The 21,885-nt window shown below is 39.8% G+C and overlaps 1 protein-coding gene across 3 annotated transcripts in view; it reads left to right on the top strand.

Moving 5' to 3' along the window:
- Positions 1-39: 39 nt before the first annotated feature.
- The window catches only part of eps15 (epidermal growth factor receptor pathway substrate 15), a 30,350-nt gene continuing 8,504 nt past the window's right edge, over positions 40-21,885 (top strand). The window contains exons 1-18 of one of the 3 annotated variants that reach the window (XM_072681671.1): positions 40-137; positions 6,711-6,752; positions 8,060-8,149; positions 9,237-9,284; positions 9,429-9,524; positions 9,704-9,766; positions 9,969-10,094; positions 10,395-10,454; positions 11,363-11,566; positions 12,108-12,253; positions 13,104-13,257; positions 13,864-13,949; positions 17,908-17,980; positions 19,226-19,387; positions 20,215-20,412; positions 20,845-21,222; positions 21,464-21,556; positions 21,740-21,854. In XM_072681671.1, coding sequence (XP_072537772.1) covers positions 111-137; positions 6,711-6,752; positions 8,060-8,149; positions 9,237-9,284; positions 9,429-9,524; positions 9,704-9,766; positions 9,969-10,094; positions 10,395-10,454; positions 11,363-11,566; positions 12,108-12,253; positions 13,104-13,257; positions 13,864-13,949; positions 17,908-17,980; positions 19,226-19,387; positions 20,215-20,412; positions 20,845-21,222; positions 21,464-21,556; positions 21,740-21,854 — 2,161 coding nt within the window. In that variant the 5' untranslated portion in view covers positions 40-110. Of the gene's footprint in view, positions 138-6,710; positions 6,753-8,059; positions 8,150-9,236; positions 9,285-9,428; positions 9,525-9,703; positions 9,767-9,968; positions 10,095-10,394; positions 10,455-11,362; positions 11,567-12,107; positions 12,254-13,103; positions 13,258-13,863; positions 13,950-17,907; positions 17,981-19,225; positions 19,388-20,214; positions 20,413-20,838; positions 21,223-21,463; positions 21,557-21,739; positions 21,855-21,885 lie in introns of all 3 variants that reach the window. The other 2 variants (XM_072681670.1, XM_072681669.1) reach the window with 2 other exon arrangements.

Raw genomic sequence — 21,885 nt, 5'->3', positions numbered from 1 at the left:
GCAAGTCGTTCCAGTACAGTGTGGATCCAGCGCCAGGGTTTCCAGCCTCCCTATATTGCCCCATTGCCTATCGCAGAGCAGGGTGATGGACTAGTGGGAACAGAAACATTATGGCTGCCAGTCTTTCCCTGACTCAGGTAATACTGCTTTTGCAGACAAAATAAACTCTAAATCTTACACATTTTCTCGATTATCTTCAAGGTGGCATCCGACTGTCGCGATTACATGCTTTTTGAGGTTAAACACGGCCGCTCCTCTGTTTTCTGGGGTTGTTTTTGCAGACACTGCCCTGAAAAAGTTTCTAGCTAGTTAACTAGCTGCCTGGTCTTAGCCGTGGACTGCGAGAAGGGCGTAGTTTGTGTCAGTTTTAAAATGGGTGGGTTACGAGTTTTCTCTTGGTGTTTTCACTTTAAGCTCACTTGGCTAATTAAGTTTGATCTCGATTTGAACTTAAATCGCCTTGAAATCTTTCGTGTAGTGGTTAGCTGCAGAAGCCCCAACGTGTTTACAAAAGGAAACGTTTAAAAAGAGCTGGTGGAAGTTTAGGTCGAGCTCAGAGGTTGGCAGTGTAAGAAAAGTTCAAGGGAAATGTTAAAAACACGACAGGCATAATGTTCATATCCTTGTCAATGTGGTCTGCTCTGCTTGAACAATATTTAAAGGTCTGTATTGTAATCGCAGTGGTTTTCAGTGCTGAAGCAGCAGGAAGCGCGTATGGACTGAACTCTCAGGCTCAGCTCTTCTTGTTAGCTAGATGGCTAGCTAGCTGCTAGCTTTTTGCTCAGGAGTCTGTCAGCAACTGACAGGAAATTAGACTTTTCTGGCGGTCGGGATTGGATCAAGCATGGAAGAGTCGTGCCGTCTTGTTTTCTATTGCACACATTTTAATATCGCAGCATCTGACAACTTTTGCGATTAGTTTTGTGGAGTTTACAAACTAGCCTTAGCTGCTAGCGCTAGCGAACGTGCTGCATGACAGTGTGGCTAGCTGGCTAGCTCGCCTCTTGGGCGGACGGTAATTATTTTACGTTTTGGTTCATATTCTGAGTTATGCAAATATAATACAATTTCCCACGATGGTTAACTAGACAGGTGCCGTTCACATAAGTTAAAGCACACATCTGCAATGCCAGCTTCTTGTTATTTCTTTAAAGGGGAAGCAGTTAGTTTTATTGCCTGGCTGGCTGTGTTGATATTCCTCTTTGGAGCATGTTGGACTACAGGAAGCTAGTTTCCTGTAAAAGTTCCTACAGCTTTCTTATGATAACGTATATGTATATTTTTGCTGAATCTTGAAAAAAATACATCAGTACACAACAATTTTCAGACTTTAAACAATTCGTTTCAGTTGTTTTATGAACATGGTGGTTCATTTGTTTCACCTACATAATACTGACCTGCCAGAGGAGGTGAATCTCGCTGTTTTAGAGCCTTGGTGGCCAGGAAGTGGTTAAAATCAGTCAAACAAAACAAGTGTAAAGCAAAGTGTTGCCTTGCTTTGGTGTTCTCAAAAGAAGAGTAAATTGGTCTGATAATATGATGTGTGTCCATTAATATTTTAATGAAATTCTACACTGGGCTTTATTAGAAGCAATGCTTCATGTCTCTTAGAATGAGTGAATGACACAACCTCATATGCAGCTGCCAGTGCAACTGTAATTACCACTATCAACTTTCTGTTGTATCTGCTTTGGTAATTTTAATAGTCTGGCCAGAGGAGGGATGGGTCCCCCTTGTGAGTCTTGGTTCCTCCCAAGGTTTCTTCCTCCAGCTCTGAGGGAGTTTTTCCTTGCCACTGTCGCCGTTGGCTTGCTCACAGGGGTCTTTGACCCTTCATGTTATTCCTTCTTTCTTCTCTGTCTCTGTCCTTTATTAAGTATTAATTATGTAAAGCTGCTTTGTGACAACAACAGTTGTAAAAAGCGCTATACAAATAAATTTGACTTGACTTGACCTGTAATTGTAACACTAAGAATGATTCAGTAATGTCATGTTATAAGGCTGTGCAGTGTGTAATATAGTAACTGTTAAAAAGGTAGTACAGCAGACCAAAGAAAACCTAATAATGCATGAAGGAACTTATCTCAAAGCCGCAGTGCTTTTTGTCAGTGGTCTGAACATGACAAATACTAATACTATACTGCTAATTCAAACTTCTAAAAAGACCAGGCCCTGGACACCCTGGCTACTGTAACTTGGACAACTATGCAGTTTGAAACAGTATTTTGTAAAGTCACTCTTAGGGGTTTTTGTCTTTTGAATGCAGTTGATATTGGAATTACACACTGATCAGCCGAAACATTAAGATAAATACCAAAAGGCAAATAACATTGATTTTCATACCACCGCCACATCTGGGATGTATGTTGGACAGTAACTGAACAGTTGGTTCTTGTAGTCGACATGTTGGATGCAGAATAAATGGTCAGTCTTTACAACCTGAGAGTGACTCCAGACAAGGGCCAGACAGTTGTTAAGGCCAGACAACTGGGTCACAGCATTTCTAAAATGCCAAGGATTGTGGAGTTCCCCTTGTTAGCTGTGGCCGGTACCTACCTGCAGTAGTACCCGCAGTAATGAAGACACTAAGTTGGGCGTCCTTGGCCCATTGATGAGAAACGAAAGCTGTCATCTGGGCGGAACTGACAGAAGGTCTCATAAATGTTTGTTATGATGTTTATGCACAATGCACAGCTTATCACACATGGCTATGTAGCTACAGGCCAGTCATTAGGCACTTCTGACAGTGGACAGGGGCACAGAGTGGGCACACAAGCATCTCAACTAGCTCCTGGGGCAGTGGTAGAAAGTTGCCTGGTCTGTTGAGTCTTGTTTTCTTTTACATCGCTTGGATGGCTGGGAATTGCGTGCACCCGCAGATCTGTGGCAGATCCACCTCACAGCTGATAGGAATTAAAGATCTGTCGCTAATGTCTTGGTGCCAGATACCACAGGTCACCTTCATAAGTCTTGTAGGGTGCACTGTTTTGGTGGTACACAGATTACCATCAGCATATTAGGCTGAATCTCTCTCAATGTTTTGGCTCATCATCTATATTTTGGTGGCGTATACCATGTGTAGTGAAGATTTCCCAAAGCATTGAGCTCCTAGATTTAGGACATGCGACCCGCCACTAAAGGAGAGTTATTCTAGCAAAGTACTGCAGTTTCACTTTTTCTCTTATTAGTTTGAGGCAAGGCTCAGCCTCAGTTGTAACACACAAGAGGAGCCATGGAGGGAGTTATTCAGTGGTGGTCACATTAGAGGCCTGTGCATGTTCACTTACATAGTTACTACCAAGATTTACTGGTGACATTTTGTAATAAGCTGTTCTGGGAACTGTTTCTGCAAATGAGGTGTTTCTAGAACCGTCAGACACTCCTCCAGTGAAAATGCTTGGTGTATGCTTTTTTTTTTTTTTTATTCAAGATATTGTTAGCTAGCATCACACACATCAGTAACTGTTGATGGGGAAATTGTAAGGTTAAAATCAGCAGTTGGGTTCCTGTTTCTGTCTGCTAGTAATGACAACATGTGGGGTGTGTAGGCCAGTGGTGGAAAAATTTGTATGCAGCTGTTCAGTTGTAGTCTTTTAAATGGCAGCATCCTAGAAAAGCAAATTTCCCTCCCTTTATATTTGGAAAAAAAGGTTTTGTGTAAAATGTCACTGTTGCTGTTTTAAAACTTAACTCTCACTCCCCAGCCTGTAGAGACTGTATATGTAAACCATGGTGCAAAACAGACTATTTTGAATAAACAAAAAACAAACAAACAAAAGCACTTATGTCAGCCTGCAGTCGCTTAGTCCCGTCAATTAATGCTGAAGTAAAGAGTAGTATTTTAGCCTTGACTGCCTACTGTACAAATACTAACATTACTATTCCATTGAAATTGCTTCTGTTATACCTTGTTGCATATTAGGCCACTGCTGTAATGGGGGCCCTCTTGGATCTCCATATTTATTTGAATGGTGTTCTTGTGTGAATGTAGTATGGCAGCTTCCCGACCAGGACCTGAGAACCCTTATTTTGTTTCCGTTCTTGGACAACGTATTCTGAATGCTAATAAACAAATTTCTAATCCATTTTTTTTGTCACAAGGACAGCCCACCAGAACAGAGCTTGTTTGCTTATATTATGTTGCTTCTCAGGACCTGGGAGCACTTGTTTAATTAAGTCTGAAAGCTCTTTTTGAGCCCAGGAGTTGTCCAAAAAAAAACTCTGGTCTTCTGAAATGAATGGTCTAGAGTTGAAGCGTGACGTGGAAGCTATCCGCTATTGGTGTCATTTGCAGGGTTTGTGTGATTGGTTTCTTTTGTCGAATGACTGCTTTAACTTATTGTCTGCATGGCTAAAACCTTCTCCTACATAAATGGCTGCTTGTTTGCAGGTGTTTCTGGAGTCATGGCTTTGTATTGCACAGTAAGTGCTATTATTCGCCACTCGAGTGTTTGTATCCAAGGAAAATAATGAATAATGAAAAACTGACTAATATAGGTCCTATAATTTTGCAAAAATGCGCACAGAAATGATATTTGAAATCGATCCATTGTTTGTATTGTATTCTTCTATGTGAAAGCAATCCAGTGATAATGAGCCCCTCCCCCAAACAAGCCCTGAATCTGTCATGGGTGTGGACTTGTGTATTCGGGACACATGTGAAAATGCCCTTTAATATCCAGCAGAAACAAAAAACCTTTAGTCTCATCTTTGTAATTGGTTATTACCTTGTATCTTCTGATGAAAACATGAAGTTGTGCAGTTCTGTCAGTCGTTAAGGATAAAAGATCCCTGAAAATACCTGTGTTACTTGCTCTAAAGATAATTATTCATGCAATTAGGCAAAGATGGCTTTGGTCTAATTTGGTCTTTAGAATTAAAGTAAGTTTAATCATTTTCAGTTCCTGTGTTCATTGTTGTTGAAATGGCTCTGGGCAGTGACTAACTTGGGAAGTTGATTAACTAAGGGCTTGCCTTGCGGTCAGTTGTGCAAACATATTCTATTGTTCCTGACTATCGTGAGTCAAAACGTTAAAAAGGGCAGCATGTGTGGTTAGCTTTGCAAATGAACATTTACTTTCAGTTAGTAAGGTTTATCCAAGTAAATTTTGTTTATTAATGTTGTTTATATGCTTCGGTTTATTTTCTGCGTTGCCGGGCTGAACTCACACCACGGTCTGTGTGTGGCCTTTGTATAACAGCATTCCAAAATCACATTCATAAATTCTCATCTGGATCCCAGATGGCCTTACCATTCTCCTTTGGGTGTAAGGTGAACAGAAAGTGTGTATAACGCCTTCATTCACAGTATAAGTAAAAAAAAATAAAAAAAATAAAAAAAATGTTGGCATTACCTTTTGTCAGACAAAGCGGATGTTTCATGCTTTGCAGAAAGATATACATTTAATTTTTTTTTATTTGTGATAAGTTATTTGATGTGTAACATTCTGGAAATATAGACAACAAATCAGTGTCTCTAAATAAGTCCTTTCAGTTTAAAGTGCTGTCTGGTCAGATTGCTGTAACAAACAGGCAAAAGGGAGAAGCTCACTAACATGGCGCTTTTTTTTTTTTTTTTTTAAAGAACGGCTTACTAATCATGCTAGATGTCCTAAATAGGTAACTGTTAAGTCACAGCAGGCCAAAAGAAACATCTGATTTTAAACAATGAATTGCTGTAAAAACTGACCAAACTACAGTATTTTGACCATGCTGAGAATTTGGCAAACACGGTACAGGCTTCATTTGGCGATACCAACTTGTACTGCGCCCTAGTTCATTCAAACTTAACTATTGGCAGAACTGGCTCTGGGGAAAAATACTCCAAATTAAAATTGTGTTAATGAATATACTTGAATGAGCGTGTCCAGAAATCAAAGGAAACCAGTCACAAAATATTATTGATGAATTTTGTTATCGTGACCCACAATATGCTTTTCTAAGCATATTGAAAAGATTAACAGTGATTGTCATGCTGTAAACTCGCGTATTACTAGAATTCTAAGTAAATACTACTTTACTGGCTGTTTAAGTGCAATTTACAAGTGGTAGAAATGGTATTCCCCAGTTTCCGGCACCATTTGAATGCAGCAGCAGTCTTGGTTAATTTAATGGAATGCAGCATGTTGTAAATGAAAATCACTGCACTACATTTGATGGAGTATTTGTATTTTAGGTTTTAAGAATCTCTTGTTACTGATGCATTTGTCTGTGATCATGTGTATCATGCTATTGTGTATTGTGAAAATGTCTTTTAAATATGGTGATAACATTTTTACCATATCCTTAAGAGAGACCAAAATACTATAAAGGTCAAATTACCGTTTATTTATTTTAAAAACATTTGTTTTTAAATTACTGATAAAATCAAAGCTCGCTAACAAGATTTTTTTCAGCTCTGTAAATGGAGGCCATGTTGAGTGTTACAAGAACTCCCATTCATAGTTCAACCAGTGATCAGTCTTCTCATTTATAATGTCTCTGATTGTATCTAGAAGCAATCCACCATATTTGGTGGTGAAAGCATTACATGTGTTAATGTCTTTATGGAGCCAAAAGTGGATCTACAATGGGATTGCACAAATAATTTGAAGTATAATTTATTGTTGATGTGTATGTAGATTTAACTGCTGTACGTTTTGTACCAGGCTTGTGAAATTTAACGCAGATACAGTAAATAATTTTTTCTTTTTCTTTTCATTGTTGTACAGCTTTCAAGTGGGAACCCTGTCTATGACAAGTATTATCGACAGGTGAGTGCCCAAACCTCCCTTCTTTCTGAGTCTGTAACACACTGTGTATATGCTTAAACAACATTTTGTAGTACAACAACATGGTGAAAGAGGAAACTGTGTTAGGAGCTGCTTTGTGTGTTGATTGAGCTGAGGGCTCTTTGAAACTAACCCATTCTGTAAGAAGATGCCTCTTTGAATAAGTGATGAACTATGCACATGCTGCTGTGCAAACCAGTGAGTGAGAATGAGACATTACTGAATGAAGCAGCCTGTGGGGATTATCGTGTGGTCGAAGCTTTTGCTTGTCTCTGCCGTTGTTAATGGCTTGCTCCAGCAAAGCTTTCCCATAAAGTGTTTGTGCATTCCATCTGAACTGATTTGTTTTGCAGTCAAATCATGTTTTCATCTGGAATGTAATGGGGGATAAGGGAAAGAATAGGGTTGGTTCTAAGCTGCAGCCTTGAACTGGAACACTTGGCTTTTGATTTTGACATCAGAAAGACTTGACAATAAGCTAAATACACTTAACTCAAGAAGTTTTCATTTTTAATATTTTCATTAGAAGATACATTTTGATTTCTTCTGGTGTTCAGTACTGCTTTGACTTTAAAAGAAGTCATGCAAATGTTTTTGCTTAGTTTAGTGTAAGTATTTAGGTCACTCTTTAAGAGGCTGTAGGGTAGAGCTGGGCAATATTATTATTATTATTTCATTTTATTGTTTTGTTATTGTGACACAATATGCTTTTCTAAGCATATCAAGGATAGTGTTGGTGCTTAAGGAACACAGATCAACTCCAGGTCTAAAACAGACAGTATAATTGGATGAAGTGCAGCAAATGTTGAATAAAAGTGACCGTACTCAGTACAGTTGAATAACAATGACTGTACTGAACAGTAGTTTTTAAGAATCTGTTACTACTGATGTATTTAGACTGTGATTGCATGTATTGTGGAAATATCTTTAAATATCTTGACATTGTATTTTAGGGTAGCATTTAACAGATCAAGTCCTAAAAAGAAAATGGTAGATCATCATGTTAAATCTTGTTCTGACTTATTTTGACACAAAAACATTTATTTCCTACTTTTTGGATGAACATTGCCTCTAATTATCTATATCTGCAACTTGCAGTGTAAGACACTGCTTGAGATTTAGCTATTTTTCTTCTTAACAACCTGTTCTCATCATTGTCTGATTATTACTGTGTTTTTCTCAGTAGACTAGTTTCTGCCGCCTTGTTTATAGAGCATAGAAAATATGCTCATTAAAAGACCCTTTTTTTTAAGTTCTTTCCCCCCTCAGTTTCAGTTGTTTCTGTTCAGGTGGATCCATCTGGCAGTGGGCGGGTAGCAGCCACAGATGCGGCCTTGTTCTTGAAAAAATCTGGCCTTTCAGACCTGGTCCTGGGCAAGGTAATGTCGATAACAGTGTACAAATATATAACCACTTCAAACATGCAGACATGGGCGTGTGGGAAGTGAAGGTCAATATATTGATTAAAAAGGTGTCCATCCCTGGTGTAGTACCTTTTCTGTGGGTTACATTCATCTAGCTGTTATTTCTGTACTTCCAGCTGGATGCAGTGTCATTCCTTAGCTAGAAGGTTTAATTTAATTTAATTTAATTTAATGAGATGAGAGGGGAAGAATGAGTGCTGTAATAATTTGGGAGAATGTACACTGAACATGTCTTAATTTTTGTTTTTGTCACACTTCCTGCTATAAGGGATTATGAGAAATGTCTTTTTTTCCACTTTTACTCTGTACAATTTTTAGTTTACTGTATGTACTGTATATTATGGAATAATTGCTTGCTAAAATACAGCTTACTGGCAGATACAGTGATAGTGTTGCAACAGCCCAAAGCAGCCTTTGTAAAAAGGTGTGGCTCATGTTTTTCCAACTTTTAAAACAATTAGTGTTAACAAGTAGATCTTTGACCTGTGTATGTGAAGATTGCTAGTCAACCTATTTACACCTGGTCACTTCACATGACTAGTATCTGGAATGTAAACCTGGTAAGATTTTAGCCACATGCATTTACACTTGGTAGTCAGACGTGTCTCCGGTTAGTCGGACTGAAATTCAGTTGCTGTGTGGGACAGAATATGCAAATGTGCTTGTTGCGCAGCGATTATTACTGGTCATGGTTGTACTTCTGCATCTTAGACCACCTCCTGAAGTAGATTGAGCCATCGGATTTGAATCTGTCTTAAATGCACATCAATTGACCAGGTGTAAACCTGTCTTTACTGGTACCAAGTCTTTATCTGGTCTAATCTGAATTGGATACAAAAGTTCCACAAGTAATGAGTTTTTTATTGATTGCCTTTCAAAAGGGAAGGTCAATGATAAAGACTAAAAGCAAAATAGCAAATGCAGTGTCTGAAGTCTAGGAACTGTTGTTGGTGGTCATGCAGTTTGGGTAAAGGTGAATATCTATGAAATATTCTTCCTGTTAAGCTGTTTGGTTATGAACAACTTCTCCTTTCTCCTTCAGATATGGGACTTGGCAGATTCGGAACGCAAAGGCTTCCTGAACAAACAGGTAACACTCCTTTTCTTTGGGGGTGGGGGCGGGTTACATCTTTCTCTTTAAATCAGCCAGTTATGAAGGAGGGGCAAAGCTGTAATGAAGTGTTGTTGTTGTTGTTGTTGTTGTTGTTTAAATTGTACACATTTCTCTTTCTAGCAATTTTTTGTGGCCCTACGGTTGGTGGCTTGTGCTCAGAGTGGCCATGAAGTCGCACTCAAAAGCCTCAATGTAGCCGTGCCTTCACCAGTGTTTGTAAGTCGAGCCATTATCTGCCGTATATTGTGATTCATATACAAAACTCGAACCCACAAGCTTGATGAATAATTCTAGAATTTGTCATGTCAGCTGTTTTGTTGCAGAAGTGAGATCGTTTTTAACAGGAATTCTGCTTGGGTGTGTGGTAATGTTCCTTTCCTCTGTTTCCTCGTCAGCAGGACACAAGCAGTCCACTCCAGCCTGGAGCCGTGCCTGTCGACAGCCCATGGCTAGTCAAGGTTGGACGCTCCTCCAAACATGGAGGGCTTTATATCATTAACATGTTTGAAAGAACCAGTGAACTGTTTGTACATTGTGTTGTATTGGATTCTGTTATTTTATTTTGCTGCTTCATTAACCCTCAGAGTCTCTTTTCTCAGCCTAACATGGCAGTTGACCATGCTAATATTGTATTTATGCTTCCATATGTTTGTAATCTAGCCGGAGGAGAAGCTGAAATATGACGCCATCTTTGACAGCCTTTCACCAGTGGGTGGCATGCTTACAGGCGACAAGGTCAAACCAGTGCTGCTCAACTCCAACCTCCCTTTTGACATTCTAGGCAGGGTAAGCCACATGGGGCAGCTTGCAAGCTTGTTTATTTCAGTACAGAGTGGCTGTTGGCGATTCTGTTTCACAGTACATCAAAGACCAGCTTTATTTTTTGTGTGGGTTTCTGTGGGACCAGCTTGCCCTCCTGCCTGAAGGACCTCTTGGCTTTGAGTTTTAAACATTAGCCTCCAGATGGCAATGTTGACTGATCCAGCCTTTAAGTGTTCAGGCCTAAGCTTTCACCTACCACTTTGCCTTATTTATTTATTTTTGTTCCTCCAGATCAATTGGAATTAAATAAAATTTCTGTTTCAGGTATGGGAGCTTAGTGATATAGACAGAGACGGAATGCTGGACAAAGATGAGTTTGCAGTGGTAAGTGCTGTGCTAACTGATGATTACACACATGCAAGTCCAAAACGGCTAAATCTACACAGCTAAAAAGCTGCAGTCACTTAGCTTCCACACATTTAAAAAAAAAAAAAAAACTTGGGTACGCTAAAGCTTTTGGATAACTTGGATAATTAGCAAATCTCTTGGAATGCAACTACAAACAGTGTGATGTTGGATAGAAATAATGTGATGTGGGTGATTGAGGACAATGAATTGGTAAAAAAAAAAACCTTTGCCTTCCAGATAAGGACATGGTTAAGGTTGTCCTAGTTGAAAAATAAATAGTCTATGATATAGTTCAATTGAGGGTGGTTTGAGCTGGTTTTGGTGCCACTTTTCATCAACTTTTAAAGTGGTTTGATCTTGCATCCAAATCCAAAATAAGGGTCTTTTAGGACTGGAGCAAGGCTGTTCTCAGAGTTCTAAGAGCTCTGCATCTCCTGAAGCACTGAACTGCATGCATAAATACCACTACCCTGTTTATTTTTGGAGTTCAGAATCGGTCTGCCCATGATTCTCTAGCCAATATCTGTCTGTTTCAGATCTAAATATGACTTGGAAATAGTTCAACGCTTTTCTTTTGAGGCTTAAAAATGTAGGGAGTTGGAAAGAATTGGGGGGAAAAACTATACAGCTGAGAACAGAAATAGCAGCTACCACCAGCCAGCGTTCTTTTTTGGCTCGCTGTTCTGTTCCTGTTTTGTTTTTTTCACATTCTATATTTAATTGTCAAACAGGAAGCATGCTGTTTGTGTGCATGTTAAACCGGTAAATCTGTTTGAAGGACTTCTCTCTAATAGCAAAACACAGTATTTGCATCCACATGAAATAGCTGTTCTTGTGTTGTATTTTTATGGCACTCTGTGTGTGTTATTTGTGTTTGTTTTTAGGCCATGTATCTGGTGTATAAGGCGCTTGAAAATGAGCCCGTGCCGATGGCTTTGCCTCCCTCTCTGGTCCCTCCATTAAAAAGGAAAAAGATCAACCCTACTCCTGTGATGCCGCTCCTCCCTTCTCCACCCCCATCACTCAAAGAAAGAAGTTCCGCGCAGTCTGGGTCCAAAACATTACCAGCTAAACCCACACAACCACAGGTGGGCAGTCAAGTGGATTACAATTGTAACAAGATGGTTTTGAAAACATGAATTATTAACATAATTAATCACTTACTCCAGATGCAGTCACTTAGCCCAGACATGTTTGATATCTAAAGTTTCATAAGTAGGAAGGTACATTTGTTTAGAACAGGAGATGCTATGCTAATGTTGCTAACAAACACTGGACTTGGACTGTCACCTCCTCTCCTCTTCTTTCTGTGAATATGTGCCCAGAACATAACACAGCTTCCTCAAAATCCATCCAGATCTTCACTGTTTATGTGATTACAGAATTGCTTTTGATTTTTTTTTTTTTTTATCTTCAAGCAAATAAAACAATTATGCATTGTATTTACTACTGAGATGAGATTGGTGACAGTCCAAATTCAGTGTTGGCAACATAATCCTAGTTAAACTTGTCTTGATGATTAACTACATATATGGTTTATAATTTGTTTTGTGTACTGAACTATTCCTGTTAACAATGCTTGTGCAGTCAGTAATAAGTGTGTGTGTTTGTGTGTGTGTGCATTTGCAGTGGGTTGTATCTCCTGCAGATAAAGCTAAGTATGATGAGCTGTTCATTAAGACAGACGGCGACATGGACGGCTTGGTGTCGGGTCCAGAAGTGAGGGATATCTTCCTAAAAACGGGTCTGCCCTCCGCTACACTTGCACGTATATGGTGAGCACATATTTATGTACTTTGTCAAGTACAGTTAATGGGTGCTTGCTGCATTTTCTGTCTCCGCCTTTGGTGCAGTAAAGACAGTCTACGGTGCTTATGTTACACTTGAGCTTACAAACTGTAAAGATAAATGTTTACATTGATCCTGATTTTATTTTTATTAAACTGATTTGGTGCAATTAAAAATTCTTTTTAAAAGCCCCAATAGCTGCTTGAGTGCTAATAGCACCCCCTTGTGAATGAGTTTACATGAGTCTGGTCTATGTGAGGTTTCTGATTCAGCTAAAGTAAACTACACCCTAATCTGAGAGTGGGTTAGCCTCCATCAAAACTTTTAATTCAGTTCATCAGCTTATTCAGTGTTTCTCAACCCTGGCCACGGAAGCACCCTGGCCTGCACATTTCAGAGTTGCTGGAGGTGTGCAGGATAGGGTGTCTCCAGGACCAGGGTTGAGAAACAGTGAGCTAACTATTTATTAGTATAAGTATCAATTAGCTCACCCACATAAGCTAATTGTTGTGTATGTTTATATGTACTTGCCTTCTAAAGTTGTATTGTAACTTCTCTAAATTTATGTGCAATTGATTTATAAAGAGACTCATGTTTGGCTCTGCTACTTGTAGATCAGATTGAAAACTTTTGTTAATCTTTGAACATTTTCATGTCAACTTCACCTTTATGAAATGATGTTCAAATTTGACAGTAATTTTATGAGAGTGAAGAACTGAACTGTGGCATTACAAACATGGTGTAAATGGTTAACCATTGTTTTTGTTATTGAAGAGTTGCATACATATATTTGCTCTATTATGTACATTTGTAATGCTTGCTGGCTGTTTTCTTCAGGGAGCTGTGTGATATTGGTGACCTTGGGAAACTGACCAGAGAGCAGTTTGCGTTGGCTCTCCATCTGATCAATCAGAAGCTCTCCAAAGGCATTGACCCTCCACAAACGCTTACTCCAGAGATGATACCACCCGCTGATAGACTGGCACGGCAGGTAACGTTCCTTCCATTTCTATTCACTTTTGTTTCTGTTACGTATGTATGTCTTAAAGAATAATCAGTACGAGCCATGAAAGACAAGCACTCATAAGCATATTAAGTTAAGGTGTGTGGTCACTGTGTTCCTACTAATCATGCATTTCCTTGTATATGGGCTTTTTTTTCTAGCTTTCTGATGTCTATCAGTTTGCCTGTCTGTGTGAGTCTGTTAATTCTCTCTCCTGTCCTTTCGTCTGCCTCATGTATTCACTGTGTCTGTTGTCTCTCTCCACACTTTTGGCTTAGTTTAAGCATTGCACATCCGATCAGTTCTGTTTTATTTAGCTTTGTTTCCACCCTACATGCTGCTCCTTCTTTTGTCTCTCCTACATCTAGGAAGGGTGCATATGTACATATTTGCACTTCAAATGATCTAAATTAGAATTAATTAGTTGCTGAAGTAGCCACAGTAGATTTGTCTTAGATCTTGTCCTTGCTGTTGCAGTTGTGGACTGAATTACTATGAAATTTGAACACAATTAATGAATGTTTGAATAACCCGGTTAATGTCTTTTTCCCTCATTCTGTTTCTTCTTGGACCTGTATCCTCAACCCTTGACAGAATAATGCCGTGTCGTGTCAGGCAGCCGACTTCTCTGCCATTAAAGAGTTGGACTCCCTTAGTAATGAAATAATGGACCTGCAAAGGTGAGGTTTTCTCTGTTCATTTTTTTTTTTTTTTTGTTTGTTTGTTTGTTTGTTTTTTTACATTTACAGCAGGTGGCAGATGCTCTCGGAGCTATTTACAGTTCAGTACAGTTCATTTTTCAGTAATAGGTGATTTGTTCATGTTTTCTAAGGGCTGTTATTGTTTTAGATTGGTAAACTTGCTCACAATTGAATTGAACTTCAGTTATCAAAGTTGATGTGTTTGAAGCCGGAAAAAAAGGCAGGCGTAAGGATCTGAGTGACTTTGACGAGCTAAAATGTGATGTCTCTGACTTGGTCAGAGCATCTCTCTGGAGTGTTCACAGAATTCAGTGGTCAGTACCTACCAAAAATGGTTCAAGGAAGGACAACCTGGAACCTGGAACCATGGTTGCTCAAAGCTCGTTTATTTGTGTGTGTTGTGGAACCCATATCTCGATTGGTCAGTTTTGTTTTGATGGCACAAAGGTGACCTAAACGGTGTTTTTATGGCTGATCGGTAAATATTCTGTGATCTCAGCCTAGGAATCGCAGTCACATGACTGTAAAATCTCAAGTCCCTGGGCAAGACTCCTAACACTGCTTCTACTGTCTGTGTAATATGATTTAAATGAAAGTCACTCCGGATAATGCTGTAAATTTTAAATTATTATTTTTATTTTTATGTGAAGACTGGTATACTTTTTTTGTGGACTACTTGTGTGAAATATGCCCTATGACACATCTTACACATGCATAAGAAGGATAAGCGTCTTACTCAAAGCCAATCAGAACGCCAGCACTGCAGATATTGCAAATGTTCATGTTTCCTTGAAAAAAATTGTTCCACACTGCAAAGATAACACCATTATACACAGTGTCCAAATATTTGTTGCCACTCCTTTCGAAGATGCATTCAGCTAATTGTTGCGCCCATTGCAGAAACAGATGTACAAATGATGCCGCTTTCTAGTCCCTGTAGAGGAGACGAGGCTAATAGAATGGAACTCTCTGGAGCAGATAAATATAAACCTATTGACGCCATGTCTAATGCCAGGTGTGGGATAAAGAGGTGTAAAGCCCCCTACGATTGAGCTGTGGAATCGTTTTCTTTGGAATTATGGTGCTCTGTCCAATACTTTTCTGATTAGTTTGGGATGGGGTGGGGTGCTTCCAAATCTAGAAGAACTTCTTTCCTGCACAGTAGATACAGATACTCTAACAAAAGCAAGTGTCCCAATACTTTTGTCCATAAAGCGTATATGCAGAAATGTGGCTCACTTCTACATGCTGTCAATAATGTACATTTTTTTAAATAAACTTTTTTTTTTTTTTTGCAAATAAGTGATTCTTATTGAGAGATTGTAGAGGCTTGATCTTGCTGTTCTTTCTGCCTCCCGGTGTACACTACTTTACAATGTGTGCTTCAGCAGAAAGGTTTTTCCAGTCATTTACCATATTCTGCTTTTTCATTTCCGCACAGCCTCCATTTGCTCTGCATGTGTGTGGTATTTATAGGCTGGTGGGTGGGAGCTTTCTCTCACACACGCACAAGCAGGCAAGCAGGTGCACAGCAGGCTCTGACAGCACCAGGAGCCAAGTGTTTTCCTTTAGGGTTTTCTTAATGGAAATGCATCCGTCTCTCTTCTGAACAAACCTTTGCTTGCTTGGAGAAGAGAGAAAGACGGTGCTGAACCTGATTGGGTTCCCAGCCTTCTCAGGGTTCAGTTTAAATAATAAGAGCGCTACAAAGGGTTCTTTGTGCTTTGCCATAGTAGAACCACTTTTGGTTTCGTATAAGGAGAGGTGCGAGTGTGAAGAACGCTTTTAAGGTTTACAGAAGATTGCTCAACATTTACACAACTTGAATGGAACCAAGTGGTTCTTCTATTGCAACGCTCAAATAACCCTTTGTAGCACCTTTTATTTTAAAGACTGTAGGAGATATGTTTGGTTTAATATGTCTATCCAACATGTGCAATTATTTCTTTATATTAATTTGGAATTGTAACAGTTTTGATACAGCACTATTAGATGTGTATGAGTATAAAAGGGAAAGAGAAAATAGGAGACTATACGGAGTTGGCGTGAAGCAGAGGTGTTAGGAGCTAGGAGCTGTGTGTATTTGTCTCCTGAGGTTAGTGTTCCATGTGACTGCCGATGCTACCTCGCTGTCGGAGAGCAACAGAGGGGCAGGGACACACTTTTTGCACAAACACACTCTGTCTGTGAGCAGAGGACAGAGCCGGTCACTGATTTAGGGCTTCCCCTTCCACATCACTCTGCAGTCGAAGGGTGGAAGTCAGGGAGTGCAGGTGCTTTTTGGTTTCCCCCTCTACTTCCCTTTTCTGTGAAAGTGAGAGTGCAAAGAGTGAGAGGGAGGCAGTAAGTAAAATGCTGAACAGAGAGTAAAAGGGGGAGAGACTGAGAAAAGTAGAGTGAGGATGGATAGAGAGTTCCTGAGCATGGAGAAGAGCTCACTGCTAAGATGATGCATGTTGTTTGGGATTGCCTTAAGTTGCCACGACAGCGTGCCACCTCAGACGAAAGGTAAGCGACAGCTCCTCCTCCTCCTCCTCCTCCTCCTCCTCCTCCTCCTCCTCTTTAGCAGCCAAGGCCTCTCCTGATGGAGGAGGAGGAGGAGGAGGAGAGCAGTTTTAGACTAAGTTTGGACACGGTCACGCTGCAGTGTTATCGGCTATCCTTGTTCTAACAGTAAGTCCTTGGATGGATGTTGGGATATATTGGGCGAGTAGCCAAGGCTTTTATTACCAGACCTTGTCTGTTTGCTCTATTTTTGTATCCCAGCATGTCTTTGTAGCGCTCTCCCTGTCTCAGCTTCAATCTACCTTTTTTTCACCACTGTTTTTTTACTGCATTGAAATCCCAGGAGTCTGGCTGACTCAGCCTGTGCGTCTGAGAGAGAGTTTGACTCATGGTTGAAGTTTTTTTTTCTGAGTTCAGATCTCATCTCTGTTTTGCAGTTGCGATTAAGCCATATTTAAAATCCGGGATATTATTGAATATGGTGCCAAACTGCTCTCTCTGTATCTTTCCTTTCTTCTTTCCTTTTCAATATCCTTGCTTAATTTGTTCCTCTTTGTCCTTTCTTAATTGGATGGTATCTTTTCTTCCTTCCTTTCTTTAGTATTATCTTTTCTTCCAGTTGTCTAATTCTCTTCCTTAATGTCATATTTTCTCCTTTCTTTTCTTTCCTTCCTTCTTCTCCCGTAATTGTATGTTGTTTTCTTAATTTTTCTTTCCTTCCTTCCTTCCTTAATCATATTTACTTTCTTTCTTCCTTCTTATTTACTACCTTAATGTCTTCCTTTGTCTACTTATCTTCCTTTCCCTCATTCCTTAGCTTCCTTAATATTATCTTATCTTCCTTCCTTAATGCTGCAAGAGCTGAGAAGCCTGTGAACATCACTGCATCTCATAGAACTGCTGCTAATGCGGTGTCATTTGCATAGCTCAGCATGCTTGGAGGAGAACATTAACTGTCCCATTCTGTTATGTCAACTAACTGACGCCAGTGATAACAAGCATCTGTGATGGTTTTATTTACATGTGTGTCAGTTAGACCGTTTAAAAAGCAGTTTGACTGGCTAATCTGCATTAATTATTTTGAATTGGAACATGGGTCGTGTTATATATGTGTTATATAATTACATGAGTATTGTGTCAGTTTAAACCATCCTTGAGGAGACGCCACCCACTGTTCCTCTCTCTCTCTCTCTCTCTCTCTCTCTCTCTGTCTCTCTATCTCTCCCTCTCTCCCTCCCATCTGCACATGTGCAATTCTGGCACTTCTCCCTTCAAACACTCACACACACGCTTTCCCCTCCACACACGCTATCTCCAGTAGACACACAGACATGGTGCTGGAGAAAGAAGCAGTGCAGCCAGAGGCCGGCTGGCTGGCTGTGCCGTCTGTTGCCGCGGTGATGAAATATTCCTGTTTGTGCTGGTCTTTCAGGGAGAAAAGCTCTGTGGAACAGGAGATCAAAGAAAAGGAAGAGAGCATCAGACAGAGGACCAGTGAGGTTCAGGTATGTAAGTGTGTGTCTGAGTGTGTATGAGAATCTTTGGGAAAAACTACAGCACCCAAATGGTGTGGTTGCATGCTTTTGTCGTGAATAGTCCCTAAATATTTAGCACATCTGCTCTTCTCTTATTAACTGTAGAACAAGTGCGTTCTCTCTACTCTGGTCTTTCAGAGGGCGTGTGAAGGATTTCATAAACCACTCAGAGAATGTGTGAGGGTGTTCTATTGTTTGTTGTGAGAAGAACATTAGGCTGCTGTGTTTCCCATTTTCCAGTTAAGCTCAGAATGCAAAAAGCCCTATTATTTTAGTAGAGCTCTTTGAGTATTATCGTTGTTGCTATGTATTGCAGTTCTAGTGAACCTTGCAATAATTTTAGACACTGATGAAGCAATGTGTGATGTTACAAATGGCTCTTCATTATGTTGACAAAATTGTTTCCAATTAATTAATTTGTCAAAACACTCACAGAATTAAGAGAATAGTTGACCTATGCAAGACCTTTGATCTATAAATTGCAAAATCTGTCTTCAGTATTGGAAAAGCCAGTGCCATCATTACGGTGAACAAACTATTTCTTGTAGAGCTGCACAATATATCATTTCAGCATCCGCATTGCAATGTGTGCAATGTCCAGAGCATCATATCAGACATCCATTATTCTTATTTTCCATGACCCATTAACATTATAGATATAACATGTATCCAATATTGGAGTAAAATAAGTTGTATTTAGTAGATGTGAATTACATTTTTTTATATCATGACCTTATGGATCATAGTAATATTAAAAGACAATTTTTCAGCAAATGTCAATGTTTTTTTTTCCCCAAGAATTATGCTGGTTCTTCATCTGTGGTTCTCAATCCTAGTTCTAATGCTACATAAGCAACAATAACAAGGCCTCCATTCCTTTAAGCAGAGAAAATACTACAATAGACTATACATGTATTATTGTTAGTTATTTATTTTAATATTAATCAAATTAATTTGTCTATTTAATATTAATTTCATATTTGTTTTATTTGTACAATATCATTTAAGTGAACAGATTTTAATCTAGAAATCAGCATGCCTAGTGCAGTAGAAGCCATCCCGTATACTGCAGTGGTACAGTCTAAACTATAAACTATTTAAGCTCAGGCCAGCAGTGGGTGAGCAGCTGTGCGAACTTAAAACTTTAAATGCAATTTAAAAATGGTTTATATGCTTGCATTATGTTACATTCCCTCTTGCCTTTTTCCCCTCTAGGACCTGCAGGATGAGGTGCAGAAGGAGAGTGAGGAGTTGCGGAGGCTGCAGACGGAGCGGCAGGAGGTGCAGGAAGCGCTGGAGAGACTGGACGAGCAGAAGTTATCTCTGGAGGAGCAGCTTAATCTCATACGGCAGCAGTGCAGTCAGGAAAACCAGCTGGTGTGTGAACAGGCTTCTCTTTAGTAACTGTTCATAGCCTAAAGGGTGCCGCAAGGATGGACGGAGAGGCTGAGCTAAGGCCTTGTAAAGTGTGTTTGGGCATGCCAACAATCAGCTCATTTAAAGCTCTTGTCCCAATGCATGTTTAATGACATGGTATTTTTTTTGGTGTGTGTGTGTGTGTGTGTGTGTGTGTGTGTGTGTGTGTGTGTGTGTGTGTGTGTGTGTGTGTGTGTGTGTGTGTGTGTGTGTGTGTGTGTGTGTGTGTGTGTGTGAATATACATTTAAATTTTATTGTATGGAAACACTTTGGCTTCTATATAGACACACATCCGTGACAAAAAGAGTTGCAATAGAGTTAGTAATTGGCTGCGTCCTTTCTGAGTTATGTGGAAGCTTTGACATCACTTACCCAATGGTCCTCTCATGGTCAACCCAGCTTCTTTTTGAACTCTATTGACAAAGATTTAGTTTTTATTTTAGTTTAGTTTTATTTACTGATAACACATTCAGTATGGTTATTGCTGCTGAGCTGGGTAAATTCTTACAAAAAATGCATCAAGATTGTTTGTCATCACGTCTTAGCCCTCTGAATTGTAACTGAATCAAATTATCCCTATTGAACAAATATAATGTTTCCTGAGGAACATTTTGGTGCCCTTGGCCGTTGAGAGCTCATAGACAGGCACAAATGTGGTTGATCTGACTATACCATGGCCACTGATTTTGATTATTTGTTTTATAACCAAGGATGGATTTTTCTGTGATATACACAGTTTCTTATGTATATCTTAGTCTGTTTATATATTCCCTGTTGTGTGTTTTAGATCCAGTCACTGCAAGCAGAACACTCTGAGCAGGAGCAGAGGATTGGAGACTATGAAGAAGAACTAGTGAGGGCCAGAGAGGAGCTGCTTCGTTTGCAGGAGGAGACGCGCACTCTAGGAGAAAAAGTGCAATCGGCCCGTGCTCAGCTTTGCCCCCTGCAGGATGCTGTCACAGAGTCACACACACAGATTGCCCAGGTCTGTTAACGTGCTACAACATCTTATTGGCCTTTCAGATGAGATAATCATGAATATATTATACTAGTGATATGAGTGTATGATCTGCAGATATATCTAAGAGGCCATTACCATTACCATGACGACATTACCATTTTATTACAAATTAAGTAAAATATGTCTACTATCTTCTCCATTACCACCAAACCTCATGCCACACTCCCCACCTCCTCATTCTCCATTCTTCTTCTTTCTCACTTTTTTCCCCTCTCCATCACCTATTCTGTTTGTGACCCATCATCTTATTTCTTATTTCATTACTTTCCTTAAATCTATTTCGATTCTATATCCATTTTCTCGTTTTTTTTATTTTCTTTACTTGCTTCTTTCTTTTCTCTTTTCTTGTCCCTTTTCTCCCCCTCTCTTGTTGTGTGGGGTCTGCTGTAGATGCAGGAACAGCTGGCAGAGCTAAAGACAGAAGAGCGAGAGGTTACAGCCCAGCTCACCTGGAAAGTCCTAGAAGAGGAGCCTGCTCTTGTAAATGGAATGGCGCCCGTTTCTGAACAGCCCAAACAGATGCAGTGGCCACAACCCATGGAGCAGCCTTCGGCTAAGCCAAGAGATGAAGAGGATGAGGATGAGGAGGTGAAAAACCCTACAGATGAGCCACTGGAGCTGAGGGTCACTGAGGAGCAGCCTGATGAAGAGTCAGCAGAGGTGCCCTCTAGTCCTGAGGAGCTGGAGTCCAAGGTTGACCCTTTGGATAATCTATACACCAGCATGCTGTCCACAGCTGGCACCATCGGCACTGCCTGGCCTCAGAACCGCTCAGTAAGAATTATTATTGTTATAACCTCTTGTTGCTGTCACACAAAACCTCCTATGTGGCAATATTACAGGAGAAGTCCATTCTTTATGAAATTTTATTCTGAAAAGTGAAAATGTATTTCCATTTAGTTTCATGAATCATTGTAAAGAATTGGAGCTGTAATATAATTTGTTGTTTCTTACACAAATATCTTATTGTGTTGTAATGTTGCCCAGACCAACAACTCACTTTTTGTGTTCTCAGGAAAACACTAGTTCTCCTGCAACAGTAGGGCCGGAAGTGAAGGAAGCAGAAGAGGTAATAAAGCAGCAGCATCCAACCCTTAGCACAACCAAGGTCAGTGTAACTCACCTCAGCCTTCAAGTCTCCTTATCTTATGGTGTAAATGTAGCATTGTAATCTTTGGTCAAAATATTTGTAACAAAATGAATGTTTTTCTAGCAATAATGTTACATAGCAATGACGTATTAAATACATTTTACTAGATTGTTGTTGCCTAATTGTTTGAATATTTTGTAGGTGGAATCTCCAGTGCCAGAACAGAAAGAGGAACCATCTCAACCTGGAATTGCTCGCCCAGGCAGTCCCTCTGCTGCTGGCATAGATTTCTTCCAGTCTGACCCCTTCACCGACAGTAAGGCACACTTATCTAGTTACATACAGGC

This window comes from Salminus brasiliensis, chromosome 6, assembly GCF_030463535.1.
Source record: "Salminus brasiliensis chromosome 6, fSalBra1.hap2, whole genome shotgun sequence".
Lineage (NCBI taxonomy): Eukaryota > Metazoa > Chordata > Actinopteri > Characiformes > Bryconidae > Salminus > Salminus brasiliensis.
Note: the sequence above shows the minus strand (reverse complement) of the source record. Positions and strands in the feature narration are given on the sequence as shown.